The following is a 25839-nucleotide window of genomic DNA, read 5'->3' as shown; positions in this document are numbered from 1 at the left end:
CTGGAAGGAACACTTTGCTGACTCGAGGGTCGAATCACGCCCCCAGGAATTCCAGGATTTGGGATGGCTGCAGCTTGCTCTTGGAAAAGTTGATTATCCACCCAAGGGAGGTCAGGCAAGAAAGGACCCTGTCGACCACCAGCTTGCAGAGAGACTCCGTCTTGGCCCGGATGAGCCAATCGTCCAGGTAAGGGTGGACCAGAACTCCTTCCCGGAGAGCGGCCGCCACCACCATGACCTTGGTAAAGGTGCACGGTGCCGTGGCCGAACGGAGTGCCCGGAACTGGAAATGTTGACCCAGGATCTCGAACCGGAGATACCTCTGATGGTCGAGGTGAATCTTAATGTGCAAGTAAGCCTCCATTAGGTCGAGCAATGCTAGGAATTCACCAGAGGAAACCGTCACTATCACAGCCCTTAGGGTCTCCATTCGAAAATGGGGAACCTTGAGGGCCCGGATGACTCGCTTGAGATCCAGGATTGGATGGAAGGAACCTTCCTTTTTGGGAATGATGAAGTAGAATGAATACTGGCCGGACACTTGTTCCTTCACTGGGACTGGAACTATGGCACCCAGTTCCAGTAGCCTGCTCAGAGTCTGGTAGACTGCTGGCCGCTTTAGACTTCTGCATGGAGAGATTATGTGAAGGTCCAGTAGGTCTCCAGCAAACTCTAATGCGTAGCCTCTCTCTATCACCTCTAGGACTCACTGATCCATCATAATCTTGGCCCATTCCTCGAGAAACAGGGACAGACGTCCACCTAAGTTTGGAACGGAGGAATGGGCCGGCCGTATTTCATTGGGAAGCGGACTTTGTGGCAGAGTGTTGTTGGCTACCATCCCGGAAGGGCAGATGTCCACGAAAGGAATGAGACCAGGATTGGGATCTGGAGGCATTGCCTCTTGGAAAGGAACCCCGTGCTCGGCTGTTATATCAATGTTGACCTCTGAAGCGAGAGCGGGAAGGAAAGAAGGACTTAAGACTGTTTCAGGCAGTCCTTCGGCAGCTTATGAATCTTGTTCTGACCTAGAGATTTAATAAGCTGTTCAAGGTCCTCACCAAAAAGCAACTGACCCTTGATAGGGAGAGTACCCAACTGCACTTTAGAAGAGGAGTCCGCAGCCCAATTCCTCAGCCAGAGGAGATGCCTGGCCGAGACCATGGCTCTGGCTTGCACCCACAGAAGATCGTAAAGGGCATCAGCCCCATACACAATCGCGTCTTCTAGCCTGTCCGCCTGCTCCGTCTCTGCAGACGGGAGGTCTTGGGTGCTGAGTAATTACTTAACCCACCCGAGGCTTGCCAGCTGCATGAGACTGCTGCAGGTTGTCGCCCGAACTCTTAAGGACAGGACTTCAAAGATGCGCTTGAGCTAAAGTTCAAGTTTGCGATCCTGAACATCCTTTAATGCCATGGCCCCCACCACCAGGATGGTGGTGTGCTTGGTAGCCACAGAGATGGCGGAATCCACCTTGGGTATCTTAAGCAATTCCAAGCAGTCCTCAGAGAGAGGATAGAGCTTGTCCATTGCCCTAACCACTCGGAGTCCCGCCTCTGGAGACTCCCATTCCCAAAGAAGCATCAGCTTGTGCATAGGATGAAATGGGAACGTATGTGAAGGAGCCCTAAGTCCCACCAGGACCGGGTCCACGTTAGCGGGCAGAGCGGCTGTAACAGTATCCTCAGGGGGCACCTCAATTCCCAGCTCCTTCAAAATGAAGGGAATGAGTGGTTCCAGTTCCTGCCTTTGAAATAGGCGAAGCACTCGTGGGTTGTCCCCCTTGAGGGGGGGGGGGCCTGGAAGCAGGGAATCAGTATCCTGATCTGGATCAGGAACCGGCTGGACCCCCAGCACCACCCTAACCCTAATGGAACCCTGCCCCTCTGGCACCGGAGGCTGTGGAGATGAAACCCGCTGGCTCTTCACTGGTGGGGGACCTGGGGGAGGGGGGGGTTTGTCGTCCTCCTGCAGGCTAGTGAGAGAGGATTTGTGCATGAGAAGCACAAACTCTGTGGAAAAACGAGGCTTAGATTTCAGGGGGGGGGGGGGCAGGTCGGTCAGAAAACCCCTCCAGAAAATGTGCAGGGCTCAAATCTGGGGGAGAAATCGAAGAATCAGGCTCACCTCCCTCCTGCAGCCCAGATTCAGCAGCAGGAACTGCTCCCAAAATGGCCACCGTTCCCGCGGTTTGTCAAGCAGGGAACTGCCTGGCCACGTGATGTGTAGCCCGACCCCGGGTCGCTGGTTTCACGGGTGCAGAGGAGGGACCCTTCCTACTCGGCAGGCACCCGGAGCAGAGCCGCCGCGGGAGAGCCGCAGAACGCGGCATCAGCTGAGAGAAACACACGCCGCAAAGAAAAATCAGCTGTGCTGAGCCCTGCCGGTAAGCAAATGCAGGGACTGAACCCTGCACGTTGCCAGAGCTCTCTGCTGTCCTTAAAGATTTCTTGCTTTACTTGGCTTAGCTTTTTATTTTTATTTTTTTTTATATTCTTAGCAAGCACAGGGGAATAAACTTCCCTGCCAAAAGCCCGAGGGATGACACTTCTCGGGTATAGACAGCCAGCAAGAGGGAGTGACTGGACCACCAGTATCGCCCCAAAAGGTCACCAGGAAATGGGGAGCCTAGGTTCACGAATCAAGGGGCAAGTCCCCCTAGGCCCCCAGCAGAGCGAGGAGACAGAGCTTTCTCCAAGAAAGCAAACAGAGAACTTTCAAACTTTTTTTTTTTTTTTTTTAAATCAATAAAAACTAATACTTGCTTGATCCTGATAAATAAAGAGAACAAAATTCCCACAGGGAGAAGAAATTAAGGAGAAGGGGAACCACAGGTTCAGCTGCCTGCATCTGCTGGGAGACAGACAAATACTGAAGGGATGCAGGGTAGTCTCTGTCCTGATATAGGATACCCTTTCAGTTTTGGTCTGTCTCCATCTGCTGGACAGGAGGATCAACCCACGGTCTGGACTGATCCGGGTACGTACAGGGAACTTGGGATTTCAGGGACCTCTCCTCATCTCTGAAGCAGACATGTGAATTGAACTGCCCGAAATAGCCATGACTATTCATAACAGTCTGCCAGACAAAATGGCTACCACAGATGTTGCAAGATTGGTGACAAAAGAGCGGATCTAGAATAACTACCAAGTTCAGACAGTGCTGGGCTGCTAAACCAGGGCATACCATCACTACAATACACAGGAAAAATTTTAAATATGTTACAAGCTGCAACAACGCCAGCCTCCCAAGATACTGACTAAAAACAGAGGAAGGACTTAAGACAGAATAAATTTGGGCAGGACATGGTCATGTTTTATTGTTGCTGGTTCAACATACTCCAGTACTCATCTAGAAATATCTAGTACTTGAAATATCAGGTTTAGGATATTGTTTAAATGCAGAGATATACAAGTAATACTGTGTTTATCTTCTCTTTCCTGGGGAATATACCTATCCAGTCTGGTTTCATGATTGCCACAATGAATACATATAAGATTTCCATACTGTGCATATTCATTAGGTTATCCTGAAAACTCAATTAGTTACTTGTGCCTCCAGGAGAGATTTCAGCATTGCTTTAGTGGATTTCTTTCCAATTAAAAACAGTGCAACCTGAACCAATAGCTTACAAGACCTACAACAATGTTTCTCCAGGAGGGAGGACCTTGTTGAACCAAGTTATTTAATGCAGTAAATCAGAGTGAATTATGGAGGGGCAGTTGAAGCTGCATATCTATAAGAACATAAGAAAGTGCCATACTGGGTCAGACCAAGGGTCCATCAAGCCCAGCATCCTGTTTCCAACAGTGGCCAATTCAGGCCATAAGAACCTGGCAAGTACCCAAAAACTAAAGTCTATTCCATGTTACCGTTGCTAATGGCAATGGCTATTCTCTAAGTGAACTTAATAGCAGGTAATGGACTTCTCCTCCAAGAACTTATCCAATCCTTTTTTAAACACAGCTATACTAACTGCACTAACCACATCCTCTGGCAACAAATTCCAGAGTTTAATTGTGCGTTGAGTAAAAAAGAACTTTCTCCGATTAGTTTTAAATGTGCCCCATGCTAACTTCATGGAGTGCCCCCTAGTCTTCCTATTATCCGAAAGAGTAAATAACCAATTCACATCTACCCGTTCTAGACCTCTCATGATTTTAAACATCTCTTATCATATCCCCCCTCAGCCGTCTCTTCTCCAAGCTGAAAAGTCCTAACCTCTTTAGTCTTTCCTCATAGGGGAGCTGTTCCATCGCCTTTATCATTTTAGTAGCCCTTCTTTGTACCTTCTCCATCACAATTATATCTTTTTTGAGATGCGGCGACCAGAATTGTACACAGTATTCAAGGTGTGGTCTTCACCAAGGAGCGATACAGAGGCATGACATTTTCCATTTTATTCACCATTCCCTTTCTAATAATTCCCAACATTCTGTTTGCTTTTTTGACTGCCGCAGCACACTGAACCGACGATTTCAATGTGTTATCCACTATGACACCTAGGGAAGTGAGCAGCAGTGTCATAAAAAACTCACCCACGGCTTGGGCTATGGGTTTGAGCCTCTTGTTGCCTTTCCCTCTTGTTGACCTCTAAAGGGAGCAGCTGAGGACAGGCCTATTGCCTCTGGAGAGTTCTTCCTTTGAAAAAAATATCCGTTACTATGAAAAGTATGGATGCCTGGACACTGCAGGCTGTTCTCCCAGCACTGAAGACAGCAATTGCAAAATGAACTGATGCTCTTTGATCAGCACCATCTATTGCAATCTTGTCCCCAAACAGGTTTTCTGTCATGCATGGGACATCATGAACATTCTCTTGGAGCCTGCTTACCTTGAGCCAGGCAAGTCTCCTAGCTTCAATAGACACACTGCTGAAGTTCTGACTACAGTATCAAACCCTTCATAAATGAAGCAGATAAGCTGTTGCCACATTTCTCTGCTTCTACCAAGGCATATTGGAATTCAGCTTGATTAGGATCCCTCAAGTTTGTCAGGTTTAAGCTTTTGTACACTTGTGCAGGTACTGCACCACGAAAAGTTGGAGAGCCACAGTCCTGGCACTGAACATTGACCCCTTAAAGACCTCCTTCCTGAAAGAATCCAGTGTTTTCTGGTCCTTCTCCCTATCAAATCCTGGACAGGCTTGAACTTATACTTCAAGTTAATCTTGTGAACCATGGGAAAGCAAAATATAGTGGTCTGCCACATCCTGTTGAAAGTCCCTTAAGCAGCTATCGAATGGGACAGAATGATCTATAGTAGCTTGAAAAGAACACAATTCTCTTCCTTCCTGAAGTTGAGTCAACCTTTTTGTGATCTTCTCCAGAAAGCAAGTGTAACCATGTTCTTCAGAAGATGAGAAATGCTTTGCTAAAGCCAGAGAAGTGTCAAAAGGCATCCCTGTGGTCATCTGACCATTATGATACAGTTCACCATGATGCGGATAAAGAGGAAGGCAGCTGAAGGATCTCTGGTATTCCAAAGGAGACAAAGGAATGGCAGAACTTTTGACTGAACCAATCCAACCCCTTTCCCCTCTGAATTCCCTAATAGGGGCAGGGGAGAGGAACTCGCTGTAATGTTGCTGGTGAAGCTTCTCCATGTGAACAAAGATCAATTTTTCACCATCTAAGACAGATGGGCTGCTATTTGCAGAAGGGCCCTCGCACTGGAGTAGGCTATGAAACATCCTAACTCAGACCTGCAGTACCTAGGGACACCAAAGAGGAGTTCAGTCAAACAGGCACTTGGACCTGACTCAATTGATACCAGCACACTACACTGGCTGTGCCAATGCTCTCCAATGGCAGGAATCTGGCCAAATAATCAGCACTGGCAAGGATTCTCTCCACACCAAGGCCATACTTACCATCATTGATAGCTGCTTTTCTCCTGGCCTCAAGGCACTCCCTACTGAGGAAACAGACTGTACCCTTAGCCAGCATACTCCATGCTAACAGCAAGACTAGAACATCTGAGAACAAGCTACCTGACACTATGAAGGCGTTCTATTCCATGGAAGATGCCATCCATGCCAAAGCTCTCCACAGAGAGCTAAGGTGCACTTCTCAGCATCTAGTCAGGGTCTGCTCCAGCAGAGAATTGCAGTGTTCTTGAGCACAGTGGGAGATGGCACCAGAGGGGATCCCTCATGCCTCTTAAGCACTTTTCTCAGTGCTTGTTTTAGGCTGCTGCACCAAGCTAGAATTTTTGTGCTTGATGGATCCATGAGATGGCACCACTGAGTGGCAGCAGAGGTGGGGGAAGGACAAGCTTTCCCAAAAGATGAGTCAGTCAACTAGCATGATTTTTGGTGTTTATGGCACTGGGAATCTGGGGACACAGGGTGGCAACACTGCCCACCCCGTTCCACCAAGGCTTTGAGCCTTACCTGAAGCTGCTTTCCACATTTCCTCCATTTTCCAGGCCCTGAACTGAATCACTTGAAGGGATATTCTCCCGCAGTTAGGAAAGTATGATACACAGGCCTAGGTAGTGGAAGCAGATGACATGAGTGTCCGTGATAGCCATACAATGCTCATATACATGCAGGCTTGGAACCTAACAGAAGAATTCTTGTATTTAGACTTGTATAAGAACCGCTATACCGGATCAGACCAAGGGTCCAACAAGGGTCCTGTTTTCAACAGTGGTCAATCCAGGTCACAAGTACCTGGCAGGATCCCAAATAGTAGATAAGATTCCATACTGTTTATTGCCCAAGGATAAGCAGTGGCTTTCCCCAGACTTACCTGGTTAGTAACAGTTCATGGACATTTCCTCCGAGAACTTGTCCAAACCTTTTCTTAAACCCAGCTATGCTGCTTTTACCACATCCTCTGGCAAATGAGTTCCAGAGCTTTACTGCAAATGGAGTGAACAAATATTGTCTCCAATTACTTAGTAACTTTATGGAGGATTCCTTGGTCTATATTTTGAAAGAGTAAACAGATTTGCATTTATTTAGATTTTTATATTCTGCTTTTCGGCACTTCACAGTTTACATCAAAGTGGATTATTTACTTCTTCTGTTCCACTCATGATTTTATAGACCTCTATCATTTCTCTAAGCTTTAGAGTCCTAACCTCTTTAGCTTTTCCTCATAGGGGAGCTGTTCCATCTCCCTTATTTTTGTCCCCCTTCCATACACTTTTTCTAATTCTGCTATATCTTTGAGATGTGACCAGAACTGCATGCAGTACTAGAGGTGTGCTCACACTATGAATTACGAGATATTACAGAATATAATTTTGTTTTAAAAAAAGTAAGCCTTTGAAGGGCTTCTAAACAAAAAAAAGCATTTTCCAAAAAACCCAAAAAAAATCCACCACCAAATATCTAGTGATGGGAATACCTTCATGCAGTAGCTTGAAGGAAGACAGAGTGGCTCACAAGGCAGTGGTCACATGCGGGAATTTTCCCATGCCTGCTTTCTGAGCTGTCGGCACCGTCAGAGGACATGAACCACTGGTTATGAGCGATTTAATCCTGCTTCATAGACTGAGAAATGAAGTTATCTAAGCATGTTATATAACCAATTGCTATTGCATCCTCAGCTGCTTACACTAGTAAATTGCATTTTAAATTTTGTACAGCTTAATCCTTTGATTTCATCCCATTCTGAATTACTTTAGAAAAGATTTAAGCATTTTGCAAGAAAAGGTCAAAACTAGTGTGACCCATACTGACACAGATAACAGTAAAAGCAATACAGCAAATGTTGCTTACCTGTAACAGGTGTTCTCACAGGACAGCAGGATGTTAGTCCTCACATATGGGTGACATTATCAGAATGGAGCCCAATCACAGAACACTTTTGTCAAAGTTTCTAGAACTTTGATGGCACCTACTGCCCAGCATGGCACCAAACCTGCAGCCAGCAGGGGTCCCCCTTCAGTTTTCTTTAAAAGCTACAGGCAGTGCCGAAAAATAAAAGAAAACGTAACGAACCCAACACCGCAGGGCGGCGGGTGGGTTTCGTGAGGACTACCATCCTGCTGTCCTGTGAGAACACCTGTTACAGGTAAGCATCATTTGCTTTCTCACAGGACAAGCAGGATGGTAGTCCTCACATATGGGTGAGTACCAAGCTGAAGATGTCCGAGAATACACCAAATGTACCCAAGATGTGCAATAGGCACAAAGATTGGGGAGGAATTTGGTAGAGGGCATCCTGAACCCTAACGGGCAGGCGGAAGGGTGTTGGTACGTCAAGTTGTAAAAAGGTTGCGCAAGACAGATTGGCCGAAGATGGAATCTTGTCTTCAGGCCTTGTCTAAACAATAATGGGCTGTAAAGGTATAGAAAGAACTCCAGGTAGCAGCCCAGCAAATGTCAGGAAGCGGCACAGAGCGTAGGTGTGCTACTGAAGTTGCCATGGCCCTCACAGAGTGTGCCTTAACACGGTCTTGAAGTGGAATGCCTGCTTGTTGATAACAAAAGGATATGCAGTCCACTAACCAGGAGGAGAGAGTCTGCTTACCCACAGGCTGCCCCAATTTGATGGAATGGAAAGAGACAAACAATCGAGTGCCTTTCCTGTGGGCAGCTGTACGGTCTAGATAGGCTAGAGCCCGTTTGCAGTCAAGGGTATGCAGAGCCTGTTCTCCCGGATTTGAGTGAGCTCAGGGAAAGAAGATAGGTAGTATAATGGATTGATTAATGTGAAACGCCGATACTACCTTAGGTAAGAACTTAGGGTGAGTGCGGAGTACTGCCCGGTCCTGCTGAAGCTTAGTGTAAGGCGGATAGGTAACTAGAGCCTGTAACTCACTAACTCTGCGAGCAGATGTGATTGCCAGAAGAAAAATATCACTTTCTATGTGAGATAGCGAAGATCACAGGATTGAAGAGGCTTGAATGGAGGTTTCATGAGCCTCCCCAAAACCAGATTGAGGTCCCAAGAAGGGGCCGGAGGGCATAGTGGAGGCTTGAGGTGAAGCAAGACTTTCAGAAAATGTGTTACAAGGGGTTGTACTGAAATAGGAACATTAGACACCTTTATGGAAGGCGGCCACCGCACTGACATGCATTCTGATGGAGGAAGATTTTAGACCTGATTCTGACAGGTACCAGAGATAGTCTAGAAACTTCGTGGTGGAACAGGTAAAGGGATCAAGGGATTGAGAAAAACACCATGACTTAAACCTATTCCATTTGTACAGGTAAGACTTTCTCATGGAAGGCTTCCGTGAAGCAATGAGGACATGGGAAACTGGCTCCGAAAGGTTAAGTGGCTGAAGAATTAACCTTTCAACATCCAGGCCGTCAGGGACAAAGCTTGAAGATTGGGGTGGCGAAGGCACCTGTCGTTCTGAGTGATCAGAAGCGGGTCTGTTCCCAAGGGAATGTGCCTGCGAATGGAGAGATCCTGAAGTATTGGAAACCACACTTGGCGAGGCCAGTGAGGTGCTATCAGGATCATGCTTCCCTTGTCCTGACGTAGCTTCACGAGAGTCTTCGAAAGAAGTGGAAGTGGAGGAAATGCATAAAGGAGACCGGTTGCCCATGAGAGGGAGAACACATCTCTTGGCTGTGAGTGTTGGCTGCGAGTGAGAGAGCAAAAGTTCTCTACCTTGCGGTTTTGAGGTGACGCAAAGAGGTCTATGCGAGGATGATCCCAACGCTGGAATATTGCGTCTGCTACTATGGGGTCGAGGGACCACTCGTGCGGATGGAAAGTGCGACTTAAGTTGTCCACCAACACATTGTCCACTTCCGGCAAATAGGTGGCCCTGAGGTACATCGAGTGGGAGAGGCCCTCTGCCCATATCTGTGCAACTTCCTGACACAGTAGGTAGGAGCCCGTCCCTCCCTGTAGGTTGATGTACCACATGGCCACCTGGTTGTCCGTCTGAATCAGGATGACCTGATTGGAAAGGCAATCCTGAAATACCCTGAGGGCATATCTGGTTGCTCGCAGCTCCAGGAAATTGATTTGATGTTTGGCTTCCTCTGGAGACCAAGTTCCTTGCGTTTGCAAATCGGCCACATGGGCTCCCCAGCCGAGGTTGGAAGCATCGGTGGTGAGAATGATTTGAGGGTCTGGAGCCTGGAAGGGCAGGCCTTGGAGGAGATTAATCTGATTTTTCCACCAGGTTAGAGACTGAGGGAGTCGGTGATGTGGACAGTGGTTGATAGAGGTTGGACGGACTAAGTCCATTGTGACCAGAGTCCACTGCATGACTCATGGCCAAGCAGGCCATTGGGGTAACCTGTACTGAGGACACCATGTGTCCCAGTAGGATGAGGAAGCGGCGTGCAGTCGTGCGGCACTGAGAGTATAGCCGGTGCGCGAGAGAGATGAGCACGAGAGCTCGCTGTCGAGGCAGAAATGCCTTTGCCTGCAAGGTGTCCAAGTCTGTCCCTATGAATGATAAAGTTTGAGATGGGATTAAGCATTATTTTGAGTAGTTGACGAGAAATCCTAGCAAAATCAGAGTGTGTAAAGTAAGACGTAGGGACGACAGAGCAGCTTGCTGAGTGGGAGCCCTGATCAACCAATCGTCTAGATAGGGGTAGATGTGAACACCTTGAGTCCTGAGGAAGGCTGCTACTACTACGAGGCACTTGGTGAAGACTCGTGGTGCAGACGCCAGGCCGAATGGGAGCACTTTGTATTGATAGTGCTTGGGGCCCACTAGAAATCTCAGGAACCTGCGATGAGATGGCGTTATTGCAATGTGCGTGTACGCATCTTGGAGATCGAGAGAGCAGAGCCAGTCTCCTCTTTACAGAAGAGGAATGAGGGAACCCAAGGTTACCGTCTTGAACTTTTCTCGTTGGAGGTACTTGTTGAGAGCACGTAGATCCAGAATTGGACGAACGCCTCCCGATTTTTTGGGGGATCAGAAAGTACCAGGAATAGAATCCTAGGTTTTAGTGAGAGTAGGGCACTGGTTCTGTTGCTCTGGACTGGAGGAGGGAGACCTCCTGCTCCAGGAGCAGTGAGTGATCTGATGTTCTCCACGCCAGTAGAGGTGGGGAGTCCAGTGGAATGGAGAGAAAGTTCAGCTGATAACCTTGAGAGATTATGGTAAGGACCCACTGGTCTGCAGTGATTGTGTGGCACCTGTTGAAATGGCACAATCGACCTCCCACTGGTATCTGAGGCAGTGGAAACTGGCTGCTGCTCTCTATGCAGGAGTCAAAAACCAGAAGCAGGACCCGGCTGAGCTGCTGCTGCTTGCGGCTTTTGTTTACAAGATTGACGAGACTGGGCCTTTTGGAAAGGTCTCGTGGAAAGAGTCCTAAGACTGTGGTAGATAGGACTTCTTTGGACGGAAGAATGACTTTTTAGGATCCTTCCTGAAAGGCTGTTTGGAGGAATACTCGGAGGGCATCAGAGAGAGCTGGCGAAGGGTCTCATGATGGTCCTTGAGTTCTGCCACCGTCCACTGAATCTGTTCCCCAAACAAACAGATTATCGCCTATGCAGGGCAGATCAGATTATCTGTCTTGTACTTCAGGGCGCAAGTCAGAAGACTTAAGCCAGGCCCATCTTTTGCCGAAATAGCAGTTGCAGATACCCTGGAAGAAGTGTCAAAGATATCATAGGATGATCTTATTTCATGCTCCCCTGCTTCAAAACCCTTGTGTACAAGGGTTAGAAGTTGATCTTGGAATTGCTGAGGTAGGGACTCTGCAAAGTCTTGTATCTGCTTGAATAAGACCCTGTTGTACTGGGACATATATAGCTGGTAGGAGGCGATGCGAAAGATAAGCATCGATCCCTGGAAGACACGCCGACCAATGGCATCCAAGCATTTCTGTTCCTTACCTGGGGGAAAGGAAGAGTGGGGTTTTGATCTTTTTGCCCTTTTTTGGGCAGATTCTACCACCACAGATTGGTGATCCAGCTGAGTTTTATGGAAACCTGGGGCTGACTGGACCAAATAAGTGGTATCAGCCTGTTGACTGGAGCAACAGAACCAGGGTGTTCCCAGTTCTTTTTGAGGAGATCTAAAAGGTGGTGATGGCAAGTTATCAGTGTCTTGAGAAGAATCATCGGTCCAGGTGTCATAGGGATCAGGACCTGCCCCTCTAGGAGCCCGAGAAGGACGGGACGATGGTATTCCCGAAGGGCCCGGTCTAGGCTCTGAAGGTATCGAGGGAAGTGCTGGAGGCAAAGAGGGCATCGATGGATGGAGCGGTGCCGCTGTGCCCATCAGCGCCATCGATGGTTGCGGCATCGGCAGGACTCCCGATGGAGGAATGCGGAACGGTGTTTCCCTTCCTGATAAGGTAAGCGGGGAGGGTACCGGAGCCATCGGTGACCCAGGATCAATCTGTGGAAAAGCGGCTATAAGCGCTTCCATCTTCGAGAGCAGCGATGCCAGAGCTGCCGGATCGGCTCAGTGGTCGGTTCCACAATCAGCACCAGTGTCGGAGGAACTTGGAGTCTGTGCATCGCCTTATTGATGGCCTCCTGAACCATCCGGTCCAGTTCTTCACGGAGACCTGAAGCAAGCAGCCCCGGCTCCGGAAGGGAAGAAGGCGGCAGAGGCAAAGCCGGAGGGACCACCGTTAAAGGCAGAGTCGCGGCTCCCGATACCCGTCCGGGTGAGGGTTGTCTTGGTGACCCGGTCGCAGAAAGAGTCGGTGCCTTTTCTGGATGGGGTTTTTTCGATGGTGGCTCGGTCGAAGATTTTCCTTCCTCGATGGTCCGAGATTTGCGGTGTCAATGCCGATGTTTCTCTACGATCCCCTCAGAACTGAGGGGGAGCAGAGGTAGAAGGCTGAGAAGTAGTCGACGCCGGACGGTGGCCGATATTGGCGCGGAGTGGACGGTTCCGGTTCAGATGACGTCGATGCAATAGACTGCATCGGAGTCTGAGAACGGAAGAGAAGTTCCATTTTCTCCATTCTGGCCTTGCGACCTTTTGGTGTCATTAAGGCACATTTGGTGCAAGTCAGGACATCATGCTCGCACCCGAGACACATTATGCGGGTCTGTAATGGACATGGTGTGAGTACAGTCCGGGCACCGACGGAACCCCGACGCCATGGCCATTGAAAAATTTAGCCATGGTACGGTCGATGGCCAGTAGGCCACGAGGGCCAAACTCAATGGGAATCAATCGAAGTCGGGTAAAAAACTTACCATGGTACCGCGGAGTCAAAATTTCAAAGGAGGGACCCCTGTGGGGTATGAAAGTTTTTAGTAATTCCGTGAGGAAAATTCCTGTCAGGAATCTCTGAAGAGCTCCTTAACCCGCGTGGCTACTGCTGCGCGGAAAAAAGACTGGGGGGGGGGGGGAACCCTGCTGGCTGCGGGTTTGGTGCCATGCTGGGCATGCCCAGTAGGTGCCAGTCAAAGTTCTAGAAACTTTGACAAAAAAGTGTTCCGTGATTGGGCTCCATCCTGTGATGTCACCCATATGTGAGGACTACCATCCTGCTTGTCCTGTGAGAATAATTAATATAAATACTATAGTGGAGATATTCTCAATGGCAAGTCTGCCAGGTTTTCAGGATATCCACAATATGCATGCAAGAAATGTATCTGCATGCAATGGAGGCAATACATTCAAATGCACATTCAGTGTAGATATCCTGAAAATTTGACTAGCATACAGAACTTGAGGACTGGAGTTATCTACCCCTAGTGTAGATCTTTCACAGTGAACTTGAAAGATGCAATAGTGGAGGAAGTGAAAAAATACCAAGAGGCTAATATAGCAAGGTCTTTCTCCCACTGCATACATACGGGAAAAAAAGTCGACAATCTGACGCTAGATATTTCATTAGCACATTTGAATTCCCCAAAAGAATCTAATGCAGAATTTCTCAACCCAGTTCTTGCAACAACCTAACCAGTCTGGTTTTCAGGATACCCATAATGCAAATGCATAAAACAGATTTGCATACAATGAGGTAGTGCATACAAATCTCCTGCATATTCATTGTAGATATCCTAAAAATCCAAATGGCACGGCATGTCCCAAGAACTGGGTTAAGAACCACATATCTAATACACTAAATACGCATCCTAGCCTACCAAATGCCACACTAGTACGAGTAACTATTGAGATGCTGCTGCAATCAGAATTATCTAGAAGCTGGGTGTATGTGGCAGACTGCAAGAACAATAAACAGAAGTCCTAGCAGCAACATGGGTGCTCTTGTAGCTGGGTCTGTGGCAGGCTATGCAGTTGAACTAGAAGGCCAGATATTCAAATGATGGTCATCTTAGTAGCTATTTAAATTGCTATAAAGTCTTGTGGTTAGACAGAGGGGAGGGGTGCATAGTGTGAACCAAATGGGGGATCTTGTATGCTCACCTGCCCAAGATGAAATATAAATTTCAAACTACACTGAATAAAGAGATGCATCAAGAGATGTACTTGATCAAGTTCTATACCTGACAGCTGGGATATAACCTTAGCAGAGCAGACAGGAATAAATAGGCAAACTGGACACATCTGTCCTTCTGCTGTCATCTATGTTACTATCAGGGGCCGATTCAGTAAAGTCCGCAGGAGAGCGGGCAAATGCCCGCTCGCCTGTGCACGTAATTCTGTATTTAAATGAGTCCCGGCGATAGAAACAGGCAAAAGGAGGCGCTAGGGACACTAGCGCGTCCCTAGCGCCTCCTTTTGGCCTGGAGCGACGGCTGTCAGCGGGTTTGACAGCTGACGCTCAATTTTGCCGGCGTCTGTTCTCGAGCGCGCCGAGCGCCACGGGCTCAGAAACCGGACGCCAGCAAAATTGAGCGTCCGGTTTTTGACCCAACAGCCGCAGGCCGACTTCAAATTCCCCCCCCCCTTCCCACTTTTTTTACCCTTCGGGACCTCCGACTTAATATCGCCATGATATTACGTCGGAGGGTGCACAGAAAAGCAGTTTTTACTGCTTTTCTGTGCACTTTCCTGGTGCCTGAAGAAATTAGCGCCTACCTTTGGGTAGGCGCTAATTTCTTAAAGCAAAATGTGCGGCTTGGCTGCACATTTTGTTTTCTGAATCGCGCGGGAATATCTAATAGGGCCCTCAACATGCATTTGCATGTTGAGGGCCCTATTAGGTTTGGCGGGTAGGACGCGCGTTTTCGGCCCCTTACTGAATAAGGGGTAAGGGATAATGCGCGTCCAATGGCAGGTTAACAGTGAACTCCGGAGCGCACTGTACTGTATCAGCCCGAAGTTAAATTCTATCACTGATTTGCAGCCCTCTACCACCTGAATCTCGTGCATTTAGGCTACCACAACCTGTAAAGAGTGATGCAAGTGTGATACCCAGAACATCTACCACTTTCCAACAAAGAAAAAGGAGTCCTACATTAAAGCAAAGATTCCTAGAGACTCCCTGCCTTGGCCAGCACAAAGAACTAATTTGGGGATCAATGAACTTCTCTTCCGTAGTGCAGAGCGCAAACTACTATACTAGCTATAGGATTTCACAGTGAAGCGCTGACAGCCTAAGCACCATAAGTCATGGAGCTTTACACAAAAATGAGAAAATCTTCAACCACTGGCTTCTCAAAAAAATAGAGGGACCTAATTCTATATGCAAATTTTTAAACACTAAATACAGAATAAAAATTAGCAGATATGAATTCTGATTATTGGTGTACACTGTCTATGCTACAGTCCACTTACTAAAAAACTGGAAAATACTTGGCATGGCTACTCAGGAGTGAAGTCATATTTACAAGCCCCCCTTTACTTCGTTATATATTTGTCATTACCTGCAGAATGTTTTTTACAATTCTTTACCCGCTCATCTACAATTCTCATAAAGAGACCGGAGACAGCAGCAACTGCGTGTAGCTGACAAAGTACACAATACCACCTTGTGACTGCTCTAGCTTTACTTCTAAAAGCTGAGGGTGCTACTTCAGCAGTACTCGCAGCTCCAGAATGCAGACTTGCTTCCCACATCTACAATATCCATTACTTGTGCTCTGCAGTGCTGAACCTTTTTTGTTTTTTAAATTATGGAGGATAAGAGCAAGCAGTATGGATTCTTCTTTACCCTACCTTTCTCCACGAGTTGAATGTTCGCATGCATTTTGACATTCTAAAACACGCTTTACCTTTGCTGTTCCTCAATGGCCTCTCGAGTCCACCATTGTGGGTCTGGTTGGGACCGCTGCCTCTAAAGCAGAGATTTCCTTTCCTGTGTTGGCCAGCAGAGAGTTCAGAGAAATGAACCAAGTCTCCCCTTGGCTAGGGAGCAGAGATTTAACTAGGTCCCCAAAAAAGGGTCACACACTAACACAAACCAACTCTGGCCCAACTCAACCAACCACTGCGCAGGAAATCAGAGGACAACTGCAGGGATGAGATCAGTCAAGACACACTGTTTTAATAGGCAAAGCTCATTTTTGAAATAGTTTAACCATTACAGAGGAACTAAAAGGTAATTGGCAAATGGTTTTTTTCCAAGATTTAAGATATTTTACAGCTATACCTTCTCTAAAATGTTCTGAGAATACTGCATTTTGCCTAATGAAAATATAGTTATAAGCCCTTGACACCCTAACCTCAAACTGCCTAGCTCCTATTATCAAAAGTGAATTGTGTTGTGTGTTCCAGACATGTATCAACTCTTATGATCTAGTGGGCAGATGATGGAAGAGTATTAAGAGGAAAAAAAAAGCCACAAACTGCAAAACCAACTGGGCAAAGAACCAATGCTCTGACCTAACCTGGACTTTCCCCATCACAAAGCTAGAGAAAATCTGTGCACACAGAAACTCTTTAAAGCTCCAACATTTAACTTAAATCAAATGGGCTATCCTGTTTTGTCAGAGGCAGAAAAGGGAAAAATGGGGTAAAGTAAGAACTAAAATATTTGGGGGGAGGGGAGGGAAGTACTCCCCCATATCCTGTGTGAGATGGTGTAGAGGGAGATGAAAGCAAGCATATACAGGATAGCCTGAGATAACCCGAACAACAAACCTGCAGGTTAGAATTTCTAACATCCACAGGGACTGCTCTCCAAAGCAGCTTTACACTGCAAGAAGCTACCTTGCCAAGGGCCTAGGAACAAACAGAGCGATTCAGTAAACGGGCACTCTCCCAACGTGCGCGATCCTATATGTGAGGGGTTGCACTCAAGGGTCAATTACGTACCCCTAATGCCTCCTTGGCCCAGGAGAGCTGTCAGCAGATTCAGGAAACAGAGGCTCCAAACCCGCTGACAGCCATCGGTTAGGAAAACGGATGCCAGTAAAATTGTGCATCCGTTCTAACCGGCAGGCACTTTTTCCTTATTTTTATTTTTGGTTCCTCAGACTTAATATCGCCTTTCTGTACACTTTTTTGGGCTGCTCATAAATCATCGCCTGCCCTTTGGATTGGCCATACATTTTACTTTCAGAACCCCAGGTGACTAACCAATAGCCTCATCAACATGCATTTGCATGTGACAAGCGCTATTAGTTTCCAGGGGGTTTGGCCACACATTTTTGACACGCTAAACCCCTTACAATATAAAGGGGTAATAGATGCGAACACACATGGCCAAACGCACAAACAGTGCACACGGCTGAGCCCACTTTACAGAACTGGCTTGATTGTGAAGGAAGGGTGGGAGGGCAGAATACACCCAAAGCATATGCAAATTAACACTACTTATGTAAACTAGATTCAAATCATACAAAAGCATGCCATTCATTGTGGATATCCTAAACCCTAATGATCTCTAGACTGGACACTGCTACACTACAAAGTGTAAAAAGGGATTTAACACAAAATTGTGCATGCTAGTCAGATGGGTTTCTGTGCAACACTGAAAAGACAAGTGCCCCTAAAACACTATTTAGCTAGAAAGAGATTGTGAAGTTTGCTTGAATGGAAAAAAAACTTTAAAACTCAAAAATCACTTGACCCAGAAATCCACTGAAGTGCTCCCCTGTTCTTTTTTAAAATGTGTTGGTGAGCCCAATGCAATAAAACTATTTTTGCTTGCATTTTCTTTAAGTGTTGTAAAAATTAACTCCCAATCCAATAAGCTAATAGTATGCTAATGCACCAAAAATTAATTAAAAAAAAACAAAACATGCTGACCCAAAAAATGCATGCAAAAAGAAGTTTAGTACAAATAAAACATTTTCTGCTCAGAAAACATTCACACAAATCGTGTCTGCTGTGCATAAATCCAAAGTATAGGACCCGACACTATGAACTCCCCAGACTAACATTCCACTTCTGAGCTGGAGTTTAAATTCGGAGTGCTAAGAAAATAAAGCTTCTCTCTGTTTTATGGGATAAAGCACAGTTGCTTACCTGTAACAGGTGTTCTCTGAGGACAGCAAGGTCCTCTCACATGGGTGACATCAGATGGAGCCAGATATGGAAAACTTATGTCAAAGTTTCTAGGCACACTGAGCATGCCCTATACCATGCGTCCATGCAGGGTCCCTTCTTCAGTCTCTTAACATAGAATTATGATAAAAAATAAATAGGAGAAACCCAACTCTGCAGGGTGAAAGGGTGGGTTTCATGAGGACCAACATCATGTTGTCCTCAGAGAATACCTGTTACAGGTAAGCAACTTTTTCTACGAGGTTAAGCAGGATGGTAATCACCACATATGGGTCAATCCCTAGCTACAGGCTACTCCCCAAACACCTAACCAGGACACCAGTGCTGTTGGTAACAGACACAGCCTGAACCCAAACAACAGACCCAAGGTTGGGAGTATTGGGGTTCTACACCCAAACAGGTTCCTGAAGAACAGACTGGCTGAACCCATCACGTTGACCATCCCTATCCAGACAGTAATGTGTTGAGAAAGTGCAGAGAGAATTCCACGTCACAACTTTGCAGATCTCTTCCATAGGACCTGCTCTCAAGTGGGCCACAGATGCTGCCATGGCTCTGACAGAATGAGCCTTGACATGTCTGGGCATAACAGAAGGAGGTGCAATCTGCTAGCCAATTGGATAGTGTTTGTTTGCCAATGGCAACGCCCAATCTATTCTTATCAAGAAAAACAAAAAATTGTATGGACTGTAAAGTGGTAAGTCACCAAGGCCTGGAGCTCGCTGACCCTTTGTGCTGAAGACACCAGCACCAAAAATGACATTCCAGGTCAGATACTTCAGGTCATAGGTGTGCAGCAGCTCCAGTGGAGCTTTCTACAGCTGAGCTACCACCACAGAGGCCCAAGACACATTGGGAGGCCTTAGCGAAGGCTTCAACTGAAGCAGGCCCCGCATGAAACGTACTATAGGCTGTACAGAGATGGGCGCACCATCTACACTGTGGTGGTATGTGCCAACTGCACTAAGTTTTTAAGCCAGCTTCCAATACATGTAGACGGTAATCAAGCAGTTTTTGTGTGGGGCAGGAGAACATACTGAGGGTCTTTCTGCTCACATCACACAGAAAACCTCTTCCGCTTCAGTCCTTAGGACTTTCTAGTGGAAGACTTTCTAGAAGCCACCAGGATCCAAGACACATCCTCTGAAAGATCAAGCGGCTGCAGGATTAACCTCTCAACATCCAAGCTATAAGCGACAGAGCCAGGAGGTTAGGATGCCAGAGCCTGTCCTGATCTTGCTCGATGAGATCAGTCTCTTGATGGACAACTCCTGCAGAAGTGGACACCAAACCTATCTTCGCCATTGAGGGGCTACAAGAATCATAGTTCCGCTGTCTGCGCGAAGCTTCAAAAGTCTTCGCCATTAAAGGAATCTGAGGATATGGCTACAGAAGTCCCTTGCCCCAATGGTGAGCAAGGGTGTCAGAGGCTGGTTTGCCATCTGACCTGTACAGGGAGCAGAATCAAGGCACGTTACTGTTGCAGGGAGATGCGAACAGATCTACATCCAGGCTCCCCCACAGACAGAATATCCGGTTTGCTACCCCCTGGTTCAGGGACCACTTGTGGGGTCTGAAGTCTCAACTCAGCCTGTCTGCTACCAAGTTCTGTCACGGCTAGGTACATGGCTTTGAGCACCATCCTGTGGGACAGGGCCCATTACCAGATCCGGACAGCTTCCTGGGAGGTACGATTCCATGCCTCCCTGCTTGACAAACCACATGGCTACTTGGTTGTCAGTCTGGATCAGGACAACTTTGTTGGACAGCCAATCTCCAAAAGCTCATAGCATGTACCTGATCGCCTTGAGTTCCAAGAAGCTGATTTGACAAGAACGTTCCTGAGCGGATCATAGACCCTGGGTGCCGAGCCCATCTACATGAGCTCTCCACCCCAGGGTAGATGCATCCGTGGTTAGCACAATTTGAGTAGGGAGACTCCGAAAGGGGATCCCCTGTTCCATACTGGAAAGTACCTGCCACCAGGACAGTGAGTCTCTGAGACGGGGTGACTGATGCAATCCTGGAGTCGAGTGGCTTGGCACAACTGTGATCTGCACATGTATAAGCGTGCTAAGGAAGTGACATGGACGGTTGAGGCCATATAGCCCAACAGCCTCAAAATGTGCTGGTCTGACATCTGCTGGCTCTGTTGAACCTCTGCCACAATGATTTCCAAAGTGACGGTCCTCTGACGAGGCAGAAAAGACTTGAGATGTGTTTATAGCAGGGCTCCTATGAAGTCCAATTGAGGTGACAGGCTGAGATGGAACTTTGGGTCGGCCAGGCATTTTACGAAGACCTATGGGCGGACATGAGCCCAAACGACAACACCTAGTGCTGTTTTCCCACCACAAAATCTGAAATATTTCCTGTGACTGGGGAAGATCTCGAAATGGGTTTGTGTGTGTCCTTTAGGTTGAGGGAGCATAGCCAGTCCCCTTTTTGCAAAGGGAGATCAAGGTGCCCAGGGAAACCATCTTGAACTTTTCTTTTTTTAGAAACTTGTTCAAGGCCCTCAGGTCTAGGATGGGATGAGGGCCTCCTGTTCTCTTTGGAATCAGGAAGTACCTGAATTGAATCCCCGCTCTTTGCCCTGGTAGTATGGGCTTGACCGCTTTTGGCAGTTGGGAGGAAAGTTCCGTTGACAGCAACTCCTGATGCGCTGCCAGCCCCCAAAATGAGCATGGAGAGCAATTTGGCTTTCCATGCCCAATAGATTCAATTGGTACCCCTGACGGCCAATAGACAGAACCCAATGGTCAGATTATACTGGGCCACTGGTTCGCAAAGAACTGCAGCCTACTGGCTTACACTCCCTGCAGCCCAGTCAAAACTCCATCCCCAGATTTGATTGAGGAGCCAGCTGGGGATTGGGAGCACTCTGCTTCCTGGGCCAGCTGTGGGAGCTCTGATGGTGTTGACTGGAGCGAGGTGGCAGAGGATAGTATCTCCTTTGGCAAAAGACTTCCTTGGCCCCAGTCTCGACGGCATACTGGAAGAGGATGGGTCTAAAGTACTAGTGGAGAGTTACTGGAGTGCTTCGTGACTGTCCCGGAGATGGGCCACAGTATCCCTCACCCTATCTCTGAAGAGATTCTCTTCTGTACATGGCACGTCATCAAGTTGTTCCTGTACCTCTGGTTGGAGATCAGAGGCCCGCAGCCATGCCATTCTGCGGGCGCTGATTCCTGCTGCAGAGGCTCTCTATGCTGTCTCAAACATCGTTGGATGCACGGACCTCATGTTTCCCACACCCCAGACCCTTCTGCACCAGTGACTTGAGCGTGTCTTGCTGCTGTTGAGGCAGCTGCTCAGCCATCTCTCCTGCACCTGCTTCCAGATGCCCTGAGTACTGGCTCATGTAGATCTGGTAGGCAATAAGCATGGCACCTTGGAACACCTTCCTCCTAAGAATGTCACCACTCTATGGTCCTTCCCCGGAGGCACCAGGGAATGGGTCCAAGAGTGCTTGGCCCTCTTTAGGGCCGATTCAACCAACTGGTCAGGCAATTGATGCTTATCGAATCCGGCAGCCTTCTGGACAAGGTAAACCCTGTCCGCCTTCTTGTTAATGAGAGGCATTGTAGATGGCGTGTTCAAATCCTCAGCAACTCCTTGAGATTTTGTGTACCGGGATCGCCATGATCTCCTTGGGAGGCTCAGACTAAAGGATCTCAAGCATTTTGTGTCCGACAATCTCCTCTGTCAAAAGCTGGAATGGGATGGCTTCTACCATCACCCTCACAAACCCTGCAAAGGTTAAGTCCTCAGGCGGAGACTTCCTTCGCTCAACTAGAGACGGGTCTGATGGGAGACCATCAGAGTCCTCGGAAAAGGACTTAGTCTGATCACTTCCCCCCCCCCCCCCCACCCCAAGAGGGTCATAGAGACCCTCATCCCTACTGTATGGAACTGGACTGGAGACACTACAGGCCTCAGTGCCTCCGCTGGCCCAGTGGAGCTTCCTCCTCGGAACTGGTGACAACTACCCTATCGGTAGGGGGAGGCCTCTGTGCCCTTCCAGGCACCAGTGCTATCCCAGGAACAGATGCCAACTGGGTTGGTTATACACTGATGAGCACATTGAGCTTCTCCAGAAGCGGTACAAGGATGGACGGCACTAGCCAAAGCCCTGCAGCACCAGCTCCAGTGCCAACTGGACTCTGTGCTACATCTCCTCCTCGAATGTTGCCGATACAGACTGGAAGGAAGAAAGGGTGGCTACATCTTCCTCAGACCTGCAAGGGGGTCAGCGACTGGCACCAGGACCGGTGGAGACCATCATGGATGGACCCCAGGCATTGATGGAGGATGGCATTATGTGCCACAGGCCACTTCAGGGGCACTGCAGCAAAATCTGGTGCATCGATGGGGACCAGTGCCGCTGCTTCTTAGGCTTCCCTCAAAGATGACAAATCGGTATCCTTGGCCTGGAGATTGACAATGTACTGTGTCTAGTGCACCTACCTACCGGCGACAGACTGTGCCGCTGATCTCAATGGTATGGTGTCCACTGGTGTGGCTCCGAAGTCCTTTGATGCCAATGGCTTGGACTTCCATGACTCAAAGAGCTGATCCATCTTGTAGAGTCAAAGCAGACATTCCTTCAGGGTCATCTGAGCACACAAGCAGCAACCCAGACATCATGCAATGCCCCCTGGCAGAGGATGCATACCTTCATGAGTATCAGTGATAGCCATGGTCCTTGGGCACTGGGGGCATCAGTGAAAACCGGATGTGGCCATGACAATGCAAAACAAAAGGGCTGAAAGTCAAACATTCGAGGCGGGCACCAAGGCACTGCTACCATGAGGGGTGGTGGGGAGAACAGAGAAAGGAAACTTACCGAAACACCAAAAACCCTGATCGGGGACACTATAGGAAGGCACAGAGAGGGATGTATCGAAGAGAAAAATAGTGAGGAAAAAAAAAGTTTTCTACAAGGCAAAAGGCCAAAGTTTTTGAGCTCAAACTGCGAGGCTCACAGCTCTATGGGAAAAAAAAAAAAAAAAGACTAAAGGAGAACCCCGTGTTTTCCGTATCTGGCTCTGATGATGTCACCCATGTGTGAGGACTATCATCCTGCTAGTCTTCAGAGAATGGCAATTAACAGGGGGTTTGCATAATGGAGCTCTCATGTGCGCACATTAGCACCAGGTTTTGTGCAAAACTTCTTATATCATCAGTCAAGTTTGCACACAAACTTATGTGCACACATTAGCTCCTTATTAAATCAGTCTGTGCTGGACCAGCAGCTTTTCAGTTAGTCAAATATTTTAGCAAAAGCAGTTACTTCTGGACTTTTAAAGATGAGGAACAAAAATTTAGAAAACTAGAAAAAAGGTCATAGGTATGATGTGGTGGCCTGAGGCAGGAGACCTGGGTCCAAGTGCCAAGTCAGGGATTCTGTTGCTCAGGAATGCTCGCAGCCCCTGAGGGGAGGGATTTCCAGTCACTATAAAAACAGCCACACCTAGGTTCCAGGAGCAGCCTTGGTGCATGGCCCTTACCCAAGGAAGTGTGATGACTGGGTTAGGGGGGTTTGGAGGAGGGATATAAACAGGGGAAAAGATTCCCATGATATTTTTGAATGAAGGCTTAGTTTCAGAACCCAGATCCCAACCTGATTACAAATGAGCAGGATGCAACTGCTGGAATCAAAAAAATGACATAGCCTATTAACAGCTTTTCTGGACAGTATAACTGAACTTTGATCTAGAGATTGGCAAATTTAATTTGCCAAAGTTGGCTTATTTTTAAATCTAAATTTAAGTCACCTTTTCCAAATTTGAAAGGCACATTTCAAAGTAAAATTAGAAATCACATTGAAGGGAAGGGTATGCCAGCTGCCCATTTAAAACCCTAAAGCAAATTTTTAAACCCACGTCCCAAGAACAGAGATGTCAAAGATCTATAATCCCTAAACAAGTATCCTACTTAGTTGCATTTAAAAAGCTTCCTAATTTCCAGACAATTTATAAATTAATTGTGCTATCACTCCTGCCTCCTCCTCTCTGCAAACGTGAGGGAAAAAAGACACAGAAGAGATGCTCTTTATCAGAAAGATGAGGTGTTGGATAATGACCTAGTGCTTTCGAGAATGAAATATTTCTAAATTTTATTTGTACTGCTAGGACTTCTCTCAGGTAGTTTAAAAGAAGTTTGGTTGGTAAAGCTGCAAAACAATCTGTTTTGTTGCTTCTTCCTTTTATGCCAATCCTATTTTATCTCCATCCTTAGCTGGTTCCTCGACTGAGCTAAAATGTGTGTTCTCCACTGGATAAAATGCACGAGTCAAAAAAAAAAGGGCTAGCCAGTTCAGTAAAGCACTTATGATCACATGCATTAGTGCTCAAAGGCTAATTACAAGGGGAGCTAGGATTAAAAGGAAAAAGAAACCTCCACCTTTGCTGACTGATGTGAAAACTGCTTAGTGCCCCTGTAAACCAAAAATTGCCAGTCAACCCAGTGTGTGTGGTGCATATGCAAAAGGAAGATTTACACCTTGAAAAGATGAACCGTATATCGCTTTAAGTAAAGTATGTTCCATGGGGGATACAGTTCTTTGTCTTTCCTAAGTAGATCATTGTACATCTGATCATATGTGGTTTTGAAATCATAAACATTCGGCTTGTCTGGTGCCGGTCCTGGCAGTTTCACGTGGGTCCCTGTTCCAAAGGATCGGACAATGAATCCTCGTTTACTGAAAGAAAAACACAAAACAAAAACAAACATTAATGTAGAAAATTTAAAATTGACTCAGTTCTTTTAAAACTAATTAAAAGATTATCTTCAATTAGTCCTGTTGCTATAGGACTCATGGTAAGTTTGATTTATATACACAGTATTTTCTTTCAATGGACAATCACTTTCTAAAAAAAAAATTAGATGTCATTAGATAAGAATTCAGGAAGAGAAACCAGTAACAGGTTTCACATTATGGAGATCAGTCTTTTCTTTTTGCTCTTAAAATCAACTGATAATGGTCTAGGATAGTGGTCTAACTAGAACAAAGATTATGCCATAGACAAATTAAACTTCAGACAGTTCCTGGTAATCAAATGTATAGTTTTATTTGAAAAGATCACAAAACAAAATGTTGCAGCTCAAATCTAGGACTACAGGAAAGGTGGTGTCAAACAATTGGTAACAATTAAGCATGATTCAATTGTATAAGATCTCAAGTTCAGATATAAAAGTTCAGTTGGAGAGTTAGTCTTCAGAAATTGATTACTCAACCCAAAATCCCCTAAACTGCCTTCTGCAGAATCGGGCCGATGCAGTAAAGTGCGCTCAGGCTGAGCGCACTGTTAGCCCCCGTTTGGCCGCACGTTTTCCACGCGCTATTACCCCTTACTGTATAAGGGGTAAAAATAGCACTATTACCCCCCTTATTGTATAAGGAGTAAAAATAGCACTATTACCTCTTATTGTATAAGGAGTAAAAATAGCACGTTGAAAACGCGCAGCCAAATGGAGACCAATAGTGCGCTCAGCCTGAGCCACGCGCTATTACCCCTTATACAGTAAGGGGTAATAGTGCGTGGAAAACGTAAGGCCAAC

General features: G+C 46.9%; 1 protein-coding gene across 1 annotated transcript in view; it reads right to left on the bottom strand.

Annotated features, from left to right (window-relative positions):
* The window catches only part of SSU72 (SSU72 homolog, RNA polymerase II CTD phosphatase), an 81818-nt gene that overhangs the window by 34483 nt on the left and 21496 nt on the right, over nt 1-25839 (bottom strand). The window contains exon 2 of the mRNA XM_029579318.1: nt 24836-24979. Coding sequence (XP_029435178.1) covers nt 24836-24979 — 144 coding nt within the window. The remainder of the gene's footprint in view (nt 1-24835; nt 24980-25839) is intronic.

The sequence above is a fragment of the Rhinatrema bivittatum genome, chromosome 15 (genome assembly GCF_901001135.1).
Source record: "Rhinatrema bivittatum chromosome 15, aRhiBiv1.1, whole genome shotgun sequence".
NCBI classification, from domain to species: Eukaryota; Metazoa; Chordata; class Amphibia; order Gymnophiona; family Rhinatrematidae; genus Rhinatrema; species Rhinatrema bivittatum.
This window is presented reverse-complemented; position numbering and strand designations above follow the sequence as displayed.